Source organism: Melospiza georgiana, chromosome 15 (assembly GCF_028018845.1).
Source record: "Melospiza georgiana isolate bMelGeo1 chromosome 15, bMelGeo1.pri, whole genome shotgun sequence".
Classification (NCBI taxonomy): domain Eukaryota; kingdom Metazoa; phylum Chordata; class Aves; order Passeriformes; family Passerellidae; genus Melospiza; species Melospiza georgiana.
Genome location: NC_080444.1, coordinates 1250891 through 1267477, shown reverse-complemented (window position 1 = coordinate 1267477; position 16587 = coordinate 1250891). Strand labels below are relative to the sequence as shown.

The 16587-nt window shown below is 49.4% G+C and overlaps 2 protein-coding genes across 2 annotated transcripts; both read left to right on the top strand.

Moving 5' to 3' along the window:
• Positions 1 to 6383: 6383 nt before the first annotated feature.
• GDF9 (growth differentiation factor 9) lies at positions 6384 to 8787 on the top strand. The gene is made up of 2 exons (XM_058035012.1): positions 6384 to 6813; positions 7859 to 8787. The coding sequence occupies exons 1-2, from the start codon at positions 6384 to 6386 to the stop codon at positions 8785 to 8787; spliced, it is 1359 nt and encodes a 452-aa protein (XP_057890995.1).
• Positions 8788 to 11645: 2858 nt separating this feature from the next.
• LOC131089956 (cytochrome b-c1 complex subunit 8) lies at positions 11646 to 12584 on the top strand. Its single transcript, XM_058034989.1, has 2 exons — positions 11646 to 11866; positions 12330 to 12584. Exons 1-2 carry the CDS (start codon positions 11713 to 11715, stop codon positions 12422 to 12424), a joined length of 249 nt encoding a protein of 82 aa, XP_057890972.1. The 5' UTR covers positions 11646 to 11712; the 3' UTR covers positions 12425 to 12584.
• The last annotated feature ends 4003 nt before the right edge of the window (positions 12585 to 16587 follow it).

Here is a 16587-nt window from a genome sequence, read left to right as displayed (position 1 = left end):
ATGGATTTGTGAGATGGAAAACACCACCCAGTGTTCATGTGGAAAGTTGAATGAAGGCTTCTGAGTTCATGGGAAGGGAAACAAATGCCTGTGGAGTAGGAGATCACACGGCAAGCTGCATCCCTGCTTCCCAGGAACCCCTCCAACAGGGCAGAACAGTGAGAGGTGTCTGGAGGTAGATGCGACTCACAAGCTGTGGCAGGGAAAAATGTCATTGTGGAGCATAACCTGGAGAAAAGCTGGGAATGCCTCATGTGGAGAAGGAAGGCGTGAGAGGGAGCAGAGGGTGGGAGAGCAGCTCCTCCTGTGACAGTTTCTTACCATAATCACTTCTGATATCTTGAGACAACCCAGCTCATTGACCTGATGGGATAAAAAGTGGCAAACAAAATCCCCGAGGTCATGAGGTTTGTGGGACCAGTACTTGGACAAGAGGGGAGAATCCACTTTGGGGCTGTGCTCTGGCACAGCTCCAGAGCTGGTGCTAATTAACAGCTCCGCAAGAACACTTCATCCCATATCCCAGCAATGTGTGTGGGATGCAAAGCACCACCACATCCACAAGAGCATCTATAAATACCCTCTTCAAGAAATCTTTTTGAAAGAGAACAAACCTCATGCTGTTCCACCTTAAAAGGAAAATTGTTCCTCGATGTAGAAGGTCCGATGAGCTCCAAAAAGCAAATTGGAAGCAGATCAGCATCTCCCCTCTCTGTGGTGTGGGCAGGCAGCCCAGCACAGGAGGCTGTGCAGCAGCAGGGCTGATTTTCCAATGACATTTTAACCAATGGCTTTGTCACCAGGGTTAGAGACCTTTGGGCCATGACCAATGCCTGTTGTGCATTAAAGAAGTGTTTCTGTAAGAAAAGATCCTGCCTGGAAGAGTCAGGATCAGCTGTACTCTCTGCTGCTTCCAGGGCAGCTGGGCTGAAATCCCAGAGGAAAATCCCTGAGGGTTGCCAGATGCAGGGTTTGGTGGCACGCGCAGTGATGATGATGTTTTGGCCAGTGAAGCCACCCTGTGCCATGGGAATAGGAAACGGAGGGAATTGCTGCTTGGAGGGAGGCAGGAGCAGGATGAGGGACGCAGCAGTGAGTGAACACTGTGACGTTCTTCTCTATTTCCTTTCAGGATTTGAGGCTTTCTCAAATAAAACATCCATCTTTCTGCTTCACAATTTCCTAGTGTACCACAAGGTGTCTTAATTAATCTTCAAGATGATCATTATCCCCATGAGCCTAATTCTCAGCTCTGGAGGCTGCCCTGCAGCGTCCCTGGGGTGGAAGCAAAAGGAGCCCTTGGGTGTGAGGCTGATTTCGGTGAAATCAGGTGTGACAGCAGTGACACAGCACCGGAAATGGGTGGATTTAACTGATAGGAGCCAGGGAAGCACTTACAGCCACAGGGGTTTGATGTGCTCCCTGCTGCTGCACAAAGCAAAGGAGGGAAAGCAGAGGATGCACCTCCTGTCCTTGGCTGCAGGCACCGGGAATTCCTGTGCCAAACCTTCCCTAGCCTGGAGCACAAACACCAGGAATTCCTGTGCCAAACCCTTCCTAACCCGAGCTCAAACCCTCTCGGCAGCTGCCCAGCGCAGGACAGGCTGAAGGAGGTGGGAGCTCAGCAAAAGCTGAGGAATGTTTCCCTCATGGTGTTATTTCTTTAACTGGCAGCTGTTGCCTTTATGGATTCCTGTGCAGGCTTTGGAAACCTGAGTGCTCAGTGACTTAGACCTTATTTGGGAAGTTTTCAAAGTGAAGGTTAAGAGGAGGGAGAGGCAGAGGAGGGAAAAGCGGATCTACTCACCAGCCTGATCTCCTCAGTGAGATCCTGACAGGCGCTGGCAGCCCCCAGGGCTTCAGGCAGATGTTTTGCTGCAGATCTACAGCCCCGTGCTGCCAGCAGGTCCTGGGAGGGCTGTGCAGGATTGACTTTGGTCCTTCTTATCCCTGTTTTACTCCTTCTTATGCGTAGTCTGAGCTCCCTGCAGCAGCTCCACTTTGGCTCCACGTTGCCAAAGGCATATTTTTATTATTGTGTAATGGATCTGTGCCTCTTCCTCGGTCACGTGGCACGGGAAGGGATTTTTATGCACATGTGGCTGGAAAGCTCTTGATGCTCAGGGAGCTTTTCTATTCTCCTTCTCCCTCACAGTCCTGCAGGAGAGGCTCAGGGGCTGCCTGGATCCTTTCTGACTGATGCTGCCCCTCTCTGCTGTAGTTGCTGCCCTCACAAGCAGGGAATGGGTAATGCTGATCCAACCGGGGAACAACTTTCACACTTTGTCCTGGAGCATTAAAGGGAAGAAAATTTTGTTCTAGGGGCGGAAACTCCCTTGAATCACTCCAGGCTTGAATTTAAGGACACGACCATGAAGCAGCAGCTCTGCAAATGCAAATTTGTACCTCAGCACTTCTTCAGGCTGACGTGCACTACAAAACACAACTTCGTCTTAGGGATGGCAGGGCAGGAATGCTTCTGTCTTGGGAAAGGATTGGGATTTTATTTCAAGCTTGGAAAGTAATTACAACCCCCCAGCAATTGCTTCAGGTGAGGCAGGAACAGCAGGAGCAGCAGCTGAGGCTGGAGCAGGATGCTCTGGGATGCTGCCAGGGCTGGTACGGACCAGACTCATCTTTGGTTGTGGGTTCCTGCTCTGGCCCCACCAGGATCCCACAGGGGTGTGCCTGGAGGCAGGGCTCCAAACCCTGCCCTGCAGCCACTAAATCCTTTCTGCTCAGTGCAGAACATCAGCTGATCAGGAGAATGCTGGAATTGTCATTCCTTGCTCTGCCCAGATTCATCCTTCTCAGAGCTGTCACGGTTTATTTTTAAGCTTTCCCCTGTGCTTGCTTTTGGCACTTGGTGAGAAGAGATCTAACATAAAAATGAAGTCTGTACACAGTTGGCTTTGTGAGCTGGGCCAGTTTAGATGCTCCTGGGAGGACTGGGAACATTTGGCTGAGGAAGCACAGGGCTGTTTTCGTGCTGTGCTGACAGTCCCACGAGCTCCTGCAGAGCCCCAGCTCCCTGGCACTGAACAAGGTCCAGGGGAACAGCCCTTCCCAAACCCCTGCAGTCTTCAGCAGCATTTCCCTGGGAAAAGGGCTGCTCTGAAAAGCTGGCTCACCTCTGGCACTGGGGTGAGCACAGCTGGGACAGACCCGGACACTGCTCCAAGGGCTGCCCTGGAAATGGGTCAGACAGAAATTCTCACTTTTTGCCTGTTTCTATGAATTTGTAAGAATCCAGATTCGTGGTGGGCCCCTCTGCCTGGGTGTGGGCCAAAAGGCTCAAGGCATTGCATGTGAAATAGGAAACCAGGTGAAAGTTCCCCTGGGCTTTGCTGCCGTGCCAGTGGGATGGGCCTGGGAAGCCACAGTGGTTTCCTCAGATGGTGAGGAAAGGAACAGCTCCTCTGCTGACCCTGCTCCTACCCCTGGCACCTGTGCTTTGGGATGGGTGTGACATGGGCCAGGGATGAGAGGATGCTGGGACACACAGCAATCCTGCCAGGCAGCAGCAGGGAATTCACAGCTCAGGGTGGTTTTGTGCCCAGTCTGCCGTGAGAGCCTCAGCTAGCTCAGCAGTGTGGGGACAAACTGCTGGGAAGGGAAGATCCTTCTGGGCTGATGGAAAATCTGTCTGTGCTGCACAGCCAGGCCAGGCTCCACCGGGGTCCCAGACAGCTCTGCTGAGAACACTTGGCAGTACAATTTGTTAAATAAACAAACTGCACAGAGAATCAGAGCAGCCTGAGACTCAGTGCTTTTTGTGTCAGTGAGACACTGCAGGGGACATTCAGCAGATTTCATCCCCTCTGTGCTGCTTTTAGCAGCAGCCTCTGTGCTGTGACTGCTGTGGTGTCCCCAGGGAAGGGGGCTGGCTCAGGGACAGGTGTGGGCTGGGGGTGCAGCCCCTGCTCAGGATGCTCTGCCTGGACTGGGGGAACAACTCAAACAATGCCCTGCTTGAAAAGCTGTCAGTGAGTAGAGAAGGTGTTCATGCTGTTTTGGGGTGAATAATGTCAAAACCAGCCTGATCCATGCATCCCAGAGTTAAACATCCTGAGAGCCAGGTGAAAATGTGCAAATGATAAAGTGCCTGACAAAGGAACAAACAAGTGATGCTACTGACACCTCACCCAAAGCTGCTGAGCTGGCACAGCTGGCCCAGACACATCTGCCTGACAGCCCAGGCCCACTGTTTAACAGAGGGTTTTCCAACACACCCCTCCCTGGAGTGGGGACACCCCTCAAGGCCACCCCTCAGGGCTGAGCCAAAGAGATTTGCCCACCACAATCATTGGTCTGGATGAGTAACACCATCCTGCTGTCTTTAGTATAATTGCCTCAATAAAACTGCTTTAATATAAATGCTGCAGTTTTGCTTCAAAACTAGTGCACTGTACTGTATTAGTAGTTGTGGCTACCCATACTAGGTAGCAAATAATTCTGTTTAAGGCTTTTCTAGTCTTATCACTAGCGTGATAAATCATTTATTTCTATATAAATATATCTGGCTTGCCATCCTCAATCCTGCAGGACAAAGTCACCTAAAGGTTCATTCACCCTTTGCTGTTGCTGTGCACGTGCTATGGGGGAGATGTGGGAGTGCATAAATGTGGGCAACCATCAGTTCCCAGTCCAGGGCAGGGCTGTGTCCCAGCCTGGAAGGATTTCCCCTTGTTTACCTTCTCAGAACTCACTGGTTTCATTGTTAGGCACTGACCTTGCAGCCACGACTTTGTAACCAAATAAAATGATTCAGCAAATGCCAGAAGAGCTGAAATTCACACCAAGGCTGGAGGCAGCTTAAAACCCAGCAGTAACAATGGGAGTGTGCCTCACCATAGATGAGTGTCAGTGCTTTGGGGTTTTGGGGAGACACTAATGGGAAGGAAGAAGCATTTTTCCACCCAACAGGCCTCCAGTCTTACTGTGGGATGGTGATTTGAGTAATTTTTATTGCCCTGCATAAAAGCAGTTTGGAAGCCTGTAAGCAGCCTACAGAGAGTGATTGTCCCTCTCCAAAAGCCCCCATAAAAATGAGTCAAAACCCTGTTTAAACTTAAAGGATGCCCTTGAGACCACTAGCTCTGCTTAGGAGCTGCAGCCCTGACCCATTAAGATAAAAATAAATAGAGCTTATTTTGGGAAGACGGAAGTGGGAACCAGCCCAATCACCAGTGAGCCACTGCCAGCACTGAGCAGATGCTGTCTAAAGCTTGGGGTTATTGCTTTTTGTTCCATACACCTTCTACTAATAATTCAAAGTAAATTCAGTAAATTCTGTAATTCAAAGTAAACTCAGCAACCTTTTTGACTCACCACAACGGGCCCCTGCCTTGATACCAAGTAACAAGTTAGACAAGAAGGGATTTCTGAAAACACCTTGTATTTCCCAATCACAAAAAAACCTCCAGTCCCCCTGCTCTGGAGTCTGCAGCACCAGACTTGCACCTTAACCACAACCAACAATAACGTAAAATAAACAAGACACCAACCAAATGAGAAACTGTTTCCTTACTCCTACTTTAAAGCCACAACTGAAACCCCATGGCAGAGATCCTGCAAGAGAGACTAGTATAAAAAAAATTCTGAAAAAATAACTCAAATCTGGTGTACAGCAAGTGACCTAAAACCTCACCTCAGGCAGCAAACAGGGCAGGTAACACCAGCAGACTCTCCCTTTTCCACGATTTTTGATTCTTCGGGGCTTTCTTTACTCTCTAGCTTGTAAACAAGAGCTTGTCAGGCAGGAAAATACACCAGGGAAGCTGAAAGAAATAGTAACAAGCTTGGCATAATCAGCTTTCCACTGCAGCACACCAAGGCAAGAGGGAGAACATCTGATATAACCCCTAAATTAAACTACCTGTAAGATGCTCTCAAAGCTTCTTCCTTAACAAAACCCACAACTTTATACCCAGTGAGCAGCTGGGGGCTGGATTGTTCAGCTCAGAGCTGGTAAAACTACTCCACCAGCATATGGAGAGGGGCCAAAGGCTAAGAGCAGTAATATTTAGCTTTATATATTCCTGCAAATAAACCAGGATTAATTAGAGCAGGCAGCACTAACGCCTCCCCAGCTCCCTCTGCGGGCTGGCACTCGCTCCCAGCCTGTAATTTCCCATGTGAAAAAGGTTAATTCAGAATTAGTATCTCTTTATAATAAGCTTCCAGGGCCAAGGCTTAGCCCAACTGCACTGAACCTGTGGTTTCAGGGACCAGCTGCAGATCTTTCTCTTTGTTTCCTAATCAGAAGGAAACCTCCCTCACATTCCACAGCTGCAACCTATATAAGGGATGGGGTTCAGGCACTCCTGTTTTTCCTCGAATACTTGAGGGAAGGTGATTTTTCACCCGCAGCCCTCAAGAGCATGGAGAGCACTTGGAGGATTTGTGTTTGTTTGTACTGCTGCTTGTGCTGGCTCTCTGCGGGCACCCAGGGCTCGCCCCGCTCCCGGGGCCGGGGGGGCTCTGCAGGGACGCCCGGGTTTCTGGGGGCGCCCGAGGATGCTGCGAGCCAGCTCAGCGCGGGGCTGCCGCTGCCCCGAGGCGCGGCCCCGGCCCATGCCCTCCTGCCCCCGCTGCTCAAGGTGCTGCGCGACCGCGGCCCCCGCGGCTGGCACGGCGAGGCGCCGCGGCTGCAGCCGGACTCCCGGGCCCTCCGCTACATGAAGAGGCTGTACAGGCTGTCTGCCACCAGGGACGGCATCCCCCGGGCGCAGCGAGGCCGCCTCTACAACACGGTGCGGCTCTTCACGCCGTGCTGGGAGTGCGAGCACAGCCCCGCGCCCCTGGCCAAAGGTAGGGGGGCACTGCTGGGGAGGGCACGGGGGTTTCTGTGTGTCCTGTGCCGGCAGCATCAGATAAAAATACCTCCTTCCTTTAGTGCTGCTGCTATTTCAGTCCTGGAGGCTCTTCTCCTAAACTGGGGGAGTTTTTCATGGCCTACTTCTCCTTGAGTGGCATTAGGTACAGAGTTTACCGGCTGGGAACACCACACAAGTGGTATGTACAAGACATGCTGATGTCTCAGGCTGACTCATCTCCTCATGAGTCAGAAAAAGCCACAAGCAGATCTCAGTGAGGTAAGAAAAGTGGAAAAACTGTTGAGGCATAAGGGGCAGTACATTTCCTTCTACAGCCCACCTTGGCTTTGCTTTTTCAAAGAACTACAGCACAGGTATGAGACTTGTACCAAACTGCCTGAGCCCACTGCCAGAGACTCTGCTCCTTGCCTGGTGTATTTGCTAGAGAAGAATCATGACCAAACCCTGAAGGGAAGAGTAGAATTACTTGTAAATCAGGCTCAGAACTGGGATGGCTGGGCACACTGTAACATGGTGCTTGGATGGTTTTCATAAATGTGGGCTGATCACAACAACAGCACCTAGAAATCATTGGCTGTTAATCCTGGTGAGGTGCCTGAGTTCTCCTGGCTTGGGTTTTTCATAGAAAGATAGATAAACACAAGCATTGTGCTGCTGCACAGGAGCAGCCCTTTGAGGTGGAGTTCATGGTTTGTATCATCTGGAGTGTTTAGTTCCTGTTACCCCACACCAGCACTAAAGAGACAACAGCTGACTTCCTCCTGTGTTGGTTCTTTTAAAGAAATGAATCATAATAACTGTTAAAATCAGGGGCTTTCTTTGTTTTCTTAAAATTTCTTAATTTTTAACTAGTATGTCCCTGACCAAAGCAGAAATTTCACGTAGTAAATGTAAGGAAGGGCATTGAAATTGTTTTCTTATGCTGCTGAATAATTTTTACTTATCCACTACAACAGTATTTATATCTAGTTGGAAAAATAAGACACACTAACACTACAGGAATCTGTTTCCCTTCCCAGGAGATGCTCACTCGGTGGATTTACTCTTCAGCTTGGATCGTGTTACTGCTCTGGAGCACTTACTCAAGTCTGTCTTGCTCTATTCCTTTGACACATCTGTTCCCATTTCCTCTTCCATTACCTGCGTATGCCATTTATCCCTTAAGGAACATGATTTTTCCAGCCAAGTTTGTCCCAGCATTTCCCACTCTTTAGCTTTTAGCCTGCACTCTGACGTTAGGAAACGCAAATGGGTGGAGATGGATGTGACTTCTTTCCTCCGTCCTCTGATTGCTACGAACAGGAGGAACGTGCACATGGCTCTGAACTTCACTTGTCTGATGGGTGACGCACAAGGGAGCACGAAGCTGGGAAAGGCTATGAATGTGACACTGGTTCCCCCTTCCCTTCTGCTCTATCTGAATGACACCAGCGAGCAAGCTTATCACCGGGGGAGCTCGCTGGGGCACGGGAGGAAAAGCGGCAGCCCGCAGGTGGACGCTCCAAGGGGTGACCAAGGCAATCCCCAGGGTAAAAGGGCCTCTCGGCAGCGAAGGAACGAGAATCCCAAAGCGGCCCCAGCCTCCTCGTCCCACAACCTGAGCGAGTACCTGAAGCAGTTCGCGTTCCCTCCGCACGAGTGCGAGCTGCATAACTTCCGCCTGAGCTTCAGCCAGCTGCGCTGGGACCGCTGGATCATCGCCCCGCACCGCTACAGCCCGCAGTTCTGCCGCGGGGACTGTCCCCGCGCCCTGGGCCAGCGCTACGGCTCGCCGGTGCACACCATGGTGCAGACCCTCATCTACGAGCGCCTGGACCCCGCCGTGCCGCGGCCCTCGTGCGTGCCCGCCGCCTACAGCCCGCTCAGCGTGCTCACCATCGAGCCCGACGGCTCCATCGCCTACAAGGAGTACGAGGACATGATCGCCACCAAGTGCACCTGCCGCTAGCGGCTCTGCTCGGGCTGGGCGTGCACCCCAAATACGGCTTTTAGCCTTCCATTCTCAAGGCGCTGTAGCTACGACCACTGTAACTCCAGGAGCTGGGATTTAGCACCGAGTTAGCAGAGGGGTGTTCGCATCACAGCACTGGTTTTTGTACTCAGCCTCTCTAGAATGTGCAATTAAATGTAAATAGTGTCTTTTTATCGTGAGAATTTTGCATTTAAAATGAGGAAAAGGTTTCAACTACTAAGTGTCTATTTTTAAGCTGCTTTATTACAGATTAAAAAAAAAGGAGAGAAATAAATGGCTGTCACACATACCCTGACATGCAGCACCTGCTACTCTGCCTCTATAGAAACCTTGTGTGTGGCATCTCCAGCAATGACTAGCAAGGGGAGAAAGTCTTTAATGTCAGAATTATTTCTTCAGTTTTTCATTCTCTTCCCCTACCACATTCCAGCTCTTCCAAGCAGGGTGACAAAACCCTTCCTCACAGTTCTATAAAGATTAAAAGGTTGTTTTTTTGCTTTTCTTCTGTTGCACTCTTTGGGCTTTCTCAGCTAAAAGAAGGGTGAGAATTTAAGGGCAGCTGTGGGTAATTTGTGGACACTTTAGGCACTATTTTGGTAACAACTGGCATCAGGTGAGGCTTCCTTTATTCAAGAATAAGGAGCAGCTGTCCATGGGGTGAGGGCAGAGCATTGTCCATTGCAGCCACATTGCCACTAGCTTCTTAAATAGGAAGAATTGTTTAAAAAGCCTAATCCCCAGAAATGGCTTCTAAAAGCCTTGAATGTGTTGATGTAAATGCTGTTCAATGGGTTTAATATTCTGAAATTTGGGGCTGCAGCTTTGTTTCCTCTCACAATGAAACTGTAGGTAACAAGTACCTCAACTCTAGATGCTTTCACACCAAATTTTTACTGTAATTGATTTATTTTCTCCTCCTGGACTTGGGGCTCATACACAAAACTTCTCAGCTTTAGTGGGCATTTGTCTTGTTTGTTTGCTAATTAAAGGCTGTGGAGCAGCACTATCTTGTAAAACTTGTTCAGAACATTCTTTAACATTGACTTGCTAATGGATTAATAAATAAATGGTGTAACTTTCTGCACTCAGCCACCCAACCAGCCCTTACCTGGGATCCTGAGTGCTTCCAGAGGCTGGGAATTCACCCTAGCAGGGCAGGGACTGCTGAGGGATGTCACTCTGGTTCACCTGGTCACTGAACCCATGGATGGAGCAGTGTCTGGAGAGCTCCTGGAGCACAAATCTGCCCGAAAAGTGAACATCCTGCTCCCAGTTTCGGTCTCTGACTGCTAAAATCAAAGTGATTGACACCAAAAGCTCAAAACAGAACCCTGGTATCACATAAAATCATCCTGGTGCCAGCACTGTGGGCAGCTGGGTCAGTTTGGATTGTATCACTTCTGTTCTTCCCTTCAAACTCCGGGAATTTGGCTTTGCTCACCTGCCAGAAAAGAAAATAAATGGAATTGTTTCCTGAGACAAATCCTTCTAATTATGGTGAAAAGTCTAATGTAGTCCAATAATCCTAATATATTCTAATAGTCCATTAATGGATATCTTTAGTATAATAATTCCAATAATAATAATAATATATTAAATGTGTAATATATTGTAATAATACCAATATCTAATATATTCTAATAATAATTCCAACAATGTTGAAGGTGTTTAACATATTCTAAAAAATCTAATATAGTGTCATATTAGTTTAAATAATGGCAAATATGTTTAATAGAGCATAATGATCCAAATAAAGTTGAAAATGTCTAATACAGTCTAATAATTCTACTATTATTCAAATAATGGTGAAAATGTCTAATGTTCTAACCATTCTCATCTAGTCTAATAATAACTCCAATACTGTTAAATATGCCTAACAATTCTAGTATCTTCTAATAATTTCAATTATGTAGAAGATGATTAATTATATTATAGTAATCCTAACAATTATCTGTTAATGTGGAAGCTGATATAATAATTCTAATATATTCTAATTATAATTGCAATAACGTTGAAGATCTCTAATATATTCTAGCAGTAATTTAAATAAGTTTGATGTTGAATATATTCTGTACTTTGAATTACATGGAATATGTCTAATACAGTCTAATAATTATAGACTCTATAAATAATTCCAGTAATAGTGAAGATATCTGATGTAATTTCAGTTATGTGATAGGTGTCTCATACATTCTAATAATAATTCTAATATTGTTTATGATGCTCATTGCGGGGCAGGATATTTAACCTTTAAAAGCCTTTTCCAGAGCAAACTCTTCCATAATTCCATTATTTTCTGCTTCAGACACTTCCGCTGTTCATTGGAACTCCACAATAGCCACGCAAAAGTGAGTTTTTCTTCAGACCATTATTTATTTTCCATCGGAGCTCCACAATCGCCACACAAAAGTAGATTTTTCCTCAAACCATTATTTATTTTCCATGGGAGCTCCACAATCGCCACACAAAAGTGGGTTTTTCTTCAGGCCATTATTTATTTTCCATCGGAGCTCCACAATCGCCACACAAAAGTGGGTTTTTCTTCAGACCATTATTTATTTTCCATCGGAGCTCCACAATCGCCACACAAAAGTAGATTTTTTCTTCGTTATTTATTTTTGGCGATTTTCCGCTCTGAGGCACCGCCCCTCACGGCGCAGGTGCCTCGCGTGCCCCCCCCTCCCCTCAGAGCAGGGCCCGTTTATGGCGCACATTATTTATTATAAACCGCCCGTTAAAAACACACTTTAGTCTAACTGTGATTTATCACACACGTATTTCACCGCTTCTACCGTTTGTTTCAAACGGAAAGCGCCGCTCGCGGTGCCCCGGAAGGCCTCGCCGAGGCAGTTCCGGGGCGGGCGGCGGCCATTGCGCTGTGACCGAGGGGACACCGCGGCCATGGGGAAGCACTTCGGGAACCTGGCGCGGGTGCGCCATGTCATCTCCTACAGCCTGTCGCCCTTCGAGCAGCAAGCCTTCCCCAACGTCCTGTCCCACGGCGTCCCCAACCTGGCCCGCCGCTTTGCCTCCCAGGTGTTGAAGGTGGTGCCCCGTGAGTACAGGGGTGGATTCCATCTTTTTTGTACCTCCTTCGTAGTGTAAATCTGGGGAGGGGGAAGCACTGGGGCAGGGTGGGGGTTGTGGGATGTTGTTGTGTCGCAGGAGGTAGGTGCTGTGCGCGGTGCAGTGTCCCCTCACTGCGGTGTCCCCATATTGTGAATATTCCATTCTCCCAGTGTCCTCGTGTGGTGAAATCCCCTTCTCCCAGTGTCCTCGTGTGGTGAAATCCCCTTATTCCAATGTCCCCTCCCTGCAGTGTCCTTTTTAGGTGTCCCGTCACTGCATCGTATGCCATTTTATTGTGAATTTCCCCTTACTGCAGTGTCCCCTCACCGCATTATTCCCTTAGAGCAGTGTTCTGTCGTTCCACTGTCCCTTTATGGAGAGTGTCCCTTTCTAGCAGTGTCCCCTCATTGTGGTGTCCCCTGACCGTGCCTGTCCTCTGTCCCTGGCAGCCCTGGCCCTCGGTTACCTGATTTATTCCTGGGGGAACCAGGAGTTCGAGCGGCTCAAGAGGAAGAACCCGGCTGACTACGAGTGCGACCGCTGAGCAGGAGCAGTGCCCGGTGCCCACGAGCAGGGCCCGGTGCCCACGAGCAGTGCCCACGTGGCTCCGGAGCTCCCCGGGACCTGCTGTGCTTGTTCCCATGGCCAGAGGGGATTAACAGGGAGATAAGCCTTGGCTAATAAACTGTAACTTTGCCCCATGACTCTGTGTGAAATCCGTGTCTTGAGCTGTTTGAGGTGAGGAGCATCAAATCCCTTGTCTGGTTCTCTCTGTACAGGCAGATAATCAGGCTGAAGTTCCATGTGCTCGGATGTTTTATCTTAAAACACTTCCAGCCTCCGTAATTCTTGTTTCTTTGAAATATTCCTCAGTATAAAGTGCAACGAGGGCTGGTTTGAAATTGTTCCTTGTCCCGTTTATTTTTCCCATCGCTGGCCACTGCTTTTCCTCCAGCCTTGAGATCTGTGAAAAACAAACACCCCCTGGTTTGGTATTGATTAAAGCTGGAGGGGCTGGCTGGTGGCTTGGGATCTGGGATGGACCCTGACCTCTGGCTGGAGGCTCGCTCTTCATGGGAGCCCTGGGCAGAAGATGAAGGGGAACAGGTACAGGCTGCACCGGGAGAGGTTTCATCTCTGTGTAACAAAGGAATTTTTTCCAGGGAGAACAATCCGTCCCTGGAACAGCCTGGCGGTTTCAGGAGGTGACTGGACGGGGTGCCAGGTAACCTCCTCTGGGCTCCCTTCCCACACATCCTGCACCAGCTGATCTGCCAAGGTCCCTTCCAACCTGGGCTGTTCTCTGATCCTATGATTCTAATTACCTAGTTATGCTAATGTTAATTGGGTAATTAACTACACTCTGATATCTGATCAGTGGTAACAGGCTGCATCAGAACCTTCTTGAAAACTGCCAGGAGAAGCAAGACTGCTAAATGCCTGAAGATGATTTAAAATCAGCTGCTGGTAATAAAGTTGACACAGGCAGTGTCAACTTTATTCACCCTGTGTCTCTTGAGTGTAGAAACACCTTCACCGTTGGAAGCTCAGAACACCTGGCTGGTTCCTTTATCCTAATTTTTTCCTCCCAATGTTCCAGTGACTGCCTCCAGCTCCCACCCCATGCAGAGCAACATGTTGGTGTTCCTGCTGTGCTATTCCTGGAGCTGTCCTGGGAGTTTATCTTATCTGCAGGGCAGGAGTGACGTTTCCCTGTGTGCTCAGGGCTGGGCTGTCAGGAAGACAATGATGCTCTCACTTCAGGAAGCTGGGGCCATGCAATTTTTATAGCTCAGTGCTGGAGTATTTTGGGGACCAGAGCACGTGAGACCCAGCTCAGCCTCTTTCCTCCAAGCACAGCCTGAGGCTGGCATAAGCAGCAATAAAATCAATCAGCCAGTGCTCCCAAGTTGTCCCAAAAATATTCTGTGCCTAACTGCATTTTGGGTCACTGGTCATTTTCTAGGCAGCTTAAGCAAGTGGGGAGCAACAAACTGGCTGCTGTGGCTGTGAGCTGGCAGAGATGTAGAGAGGCAGATTTATCCCAGAAGAGACCTCAAAGCCCATCCAGTGCCACGCCTGCCGTGGGCAGGGACACCTTCCACTATCCCAGGCTGCTCCCAGCCCTGTCCAGCCTGGCCTTGGACACTTGCAGGGATCCAGGGGCAGCCACAGCTGCTCTGGGAAATGTGTGTCAGGGCCTCCCAGGGAACAGTTCCCAATGTCCCATCTAACCCTGGCAGTCTGTCACTGTGTGCCTGTGTAAAATCCCTCTCCCTGAGCTGTTTCATTCAGAACGTGTGTCCTGCTCACGGTGCCTCTGAGAGCCACAGAGGGGTGGCTCAGTCCCAGCCCTGTGCAGCTGTGCCGCAGCAGCTCTGTCACCGTGTGCTGTCCCAGCACTGCCAGGGCTCTCACGAGGTCCCTGCTCCTGCTCACAGACGGCTGAACCGTGCCTGGCCCAGACTAACACAAACACAGGGACAGAGGGGCAGCGGCACCGCGGCCACGCACCGGCCCGGCAGGGTCAGCACGGAGGGACAGGGTCAGCACCGAGCTGCTGCACAGCAGCCTGCTGCTCCCCTGCCCAGCCCTCCCCTGCCCTGCCACCTGTGACCCTGCCATCCTGTCACCCTGCCCACCCGCCAAAACCTTCCCAGCCATGCCAGCCCTGCCCTGCCATCCTGTCACCCTGCCCACCCACCAAAACCTTCCCAGCCATGCCAGCCCTGCCCTGCCATCCTGTGACCCTGCTCACCCACCCCAAACCTTCCCAGCCATGCCAGCCCTGCCCTGCCATCCTGTCACCCTGCCCTGCCATCCTGTCACCCTGCTCACCCACCCCAAACCTTCCCAGCCATGCCAACCCTGCCCTGCCATCCTGCAACTGTGCCCACCCATCCTAATCCTGCCCTGCCAACCTCCACCTCTGATGCAGACCCCATTCCCAGCTGGGATGGCTTCGACCAGCCCTGTGGCAGTGGGAGTTTAACCCATGGGCATTTCAGAATCTGAACAAGGGGCTTGAGAAGTTTTCACTCATTTATTTCTGCTTCTCCTTTGGGCAATTATTAGAAGTGGCAACAGAGCAACATTTTGTGTTTCTTTTCTCACATCTCTGCTGTGGGGTGTTACTGGCCTGTGGGAACTGAGGGCATGGAAAAGACCAGCTCAGTTACACTCTTTTTTTCCCCCCAGTTTCTTACACAGAGCAGTTTGCTGCCTGACAGGGACAGTCTGATGCTATTAGTGACCCAGAGGGACAGACAACAGTTCTGATTTATCATCACAAAGTAGCAGCCTTCCCCAGCCAGAAAAGCTGAGAGACAATGACTTACAGAGGGCTCTGCTGCTCTTCCAAATCCTGTTTCATGGAAGTAGTCAGGGCTCCTGCTCATGCTGCTTTTCCTCCTTTGTGTTCTGCACTAGTGCCTGATGGAAACAGCAGAAATTAGAATCAGTTACATGAAAAGGAAGGACTCCATGGGAAAAACAACTGAGAAGTTCCCACTCAAATATAAAATAAACTTTTTAAGTTCAGCTACTTGTCTACCATGATTTACTGTCCCATTTCCTACCCTTAAGATCCAAGAAGGTGAAATAATGAAAATTTTGCTTCCTCCTCCCAGAAAAGCAAAACAAGTAGGGCAGAGGAAGGTGTGTAAGAACCATCCTATGATGGGAATCATTGAATCGTGTTGTACACTGTGCTGGGAAGGTTTTTCTTTTCATCCCAGGGAAATTTGGGCTAAGGGGTAATCATCTGACATCGCAGCATTATCTTAATCCAAGTCACTTGCTCTCCACGCTGGCACTTGTGCCTTCATATTAAGCAATCAGAGAAATAGAGCCTGTGACATCCAGATCTGTGTTTGCAATTTAGTTAAAACAGTTCATTATACACTTATTACTTTGTATTTACTTGAATTCAAACAGTGTGTTCCAAAACCTGCACACAGTGACAGAGGTTGGAAATCTCTATATCACTCTGCAATCTCAGATGTCTTGACCTGACAGAGGTGGGTGCCAGCAGAACCACAGCATGGTTTGGGTTGGAAAGGCCCTTAAAGCTCTTGCAGTCCCCCCACCTTCACTAGTCCAGGTTGCTCCAAGCCCCATCCGACGAGATCCACAAGATCCCACAGGTGAGGAGCCACGAGACACTGGGACGGGCACAAGTGTGTAGGCAGAGGGGAGAGGAGATGAGAGGCACTAGCTGTGCTCACACCTCTCTCTGCTGCTGCAATCTCACCCCACAATGGAAAAACTGAATTTTCCTCTCAATGAGCCCCTCCACCCCCATGGGAGCTGCTGGCACTTCTGGAAGCCTGATGGTGAGTGACACAGCTGGGGCAGAGATGGCTCATCCATGAAACCACAGGCTGCACACGGAGCTCCTCAGCTCCAGACCAGCCCTGAGCAGCCTCTTGCATTATTTACCTAGAGATGATTATCTTTGACACCTTGGGATTCCTGGGGGAAGAGCTCTGTGAGTTATCACACATTTTCCCAGCTGGAAAGTGTTACACCTGCTTTTTGAGCACTGTGTGCCTGGAAATAAAGGTTAAGCAACTTCCTTATGGTTCTTTCATGTACCAAGAGCGAGAAACAAATCAAAAGCACAATTCTCTGCTCCAAATCAGCTTGGTAATACAACCCTTTCCCCTGGTTGGCTAACTCAGAGCTACAGAAGTTAAATTAGGCTTT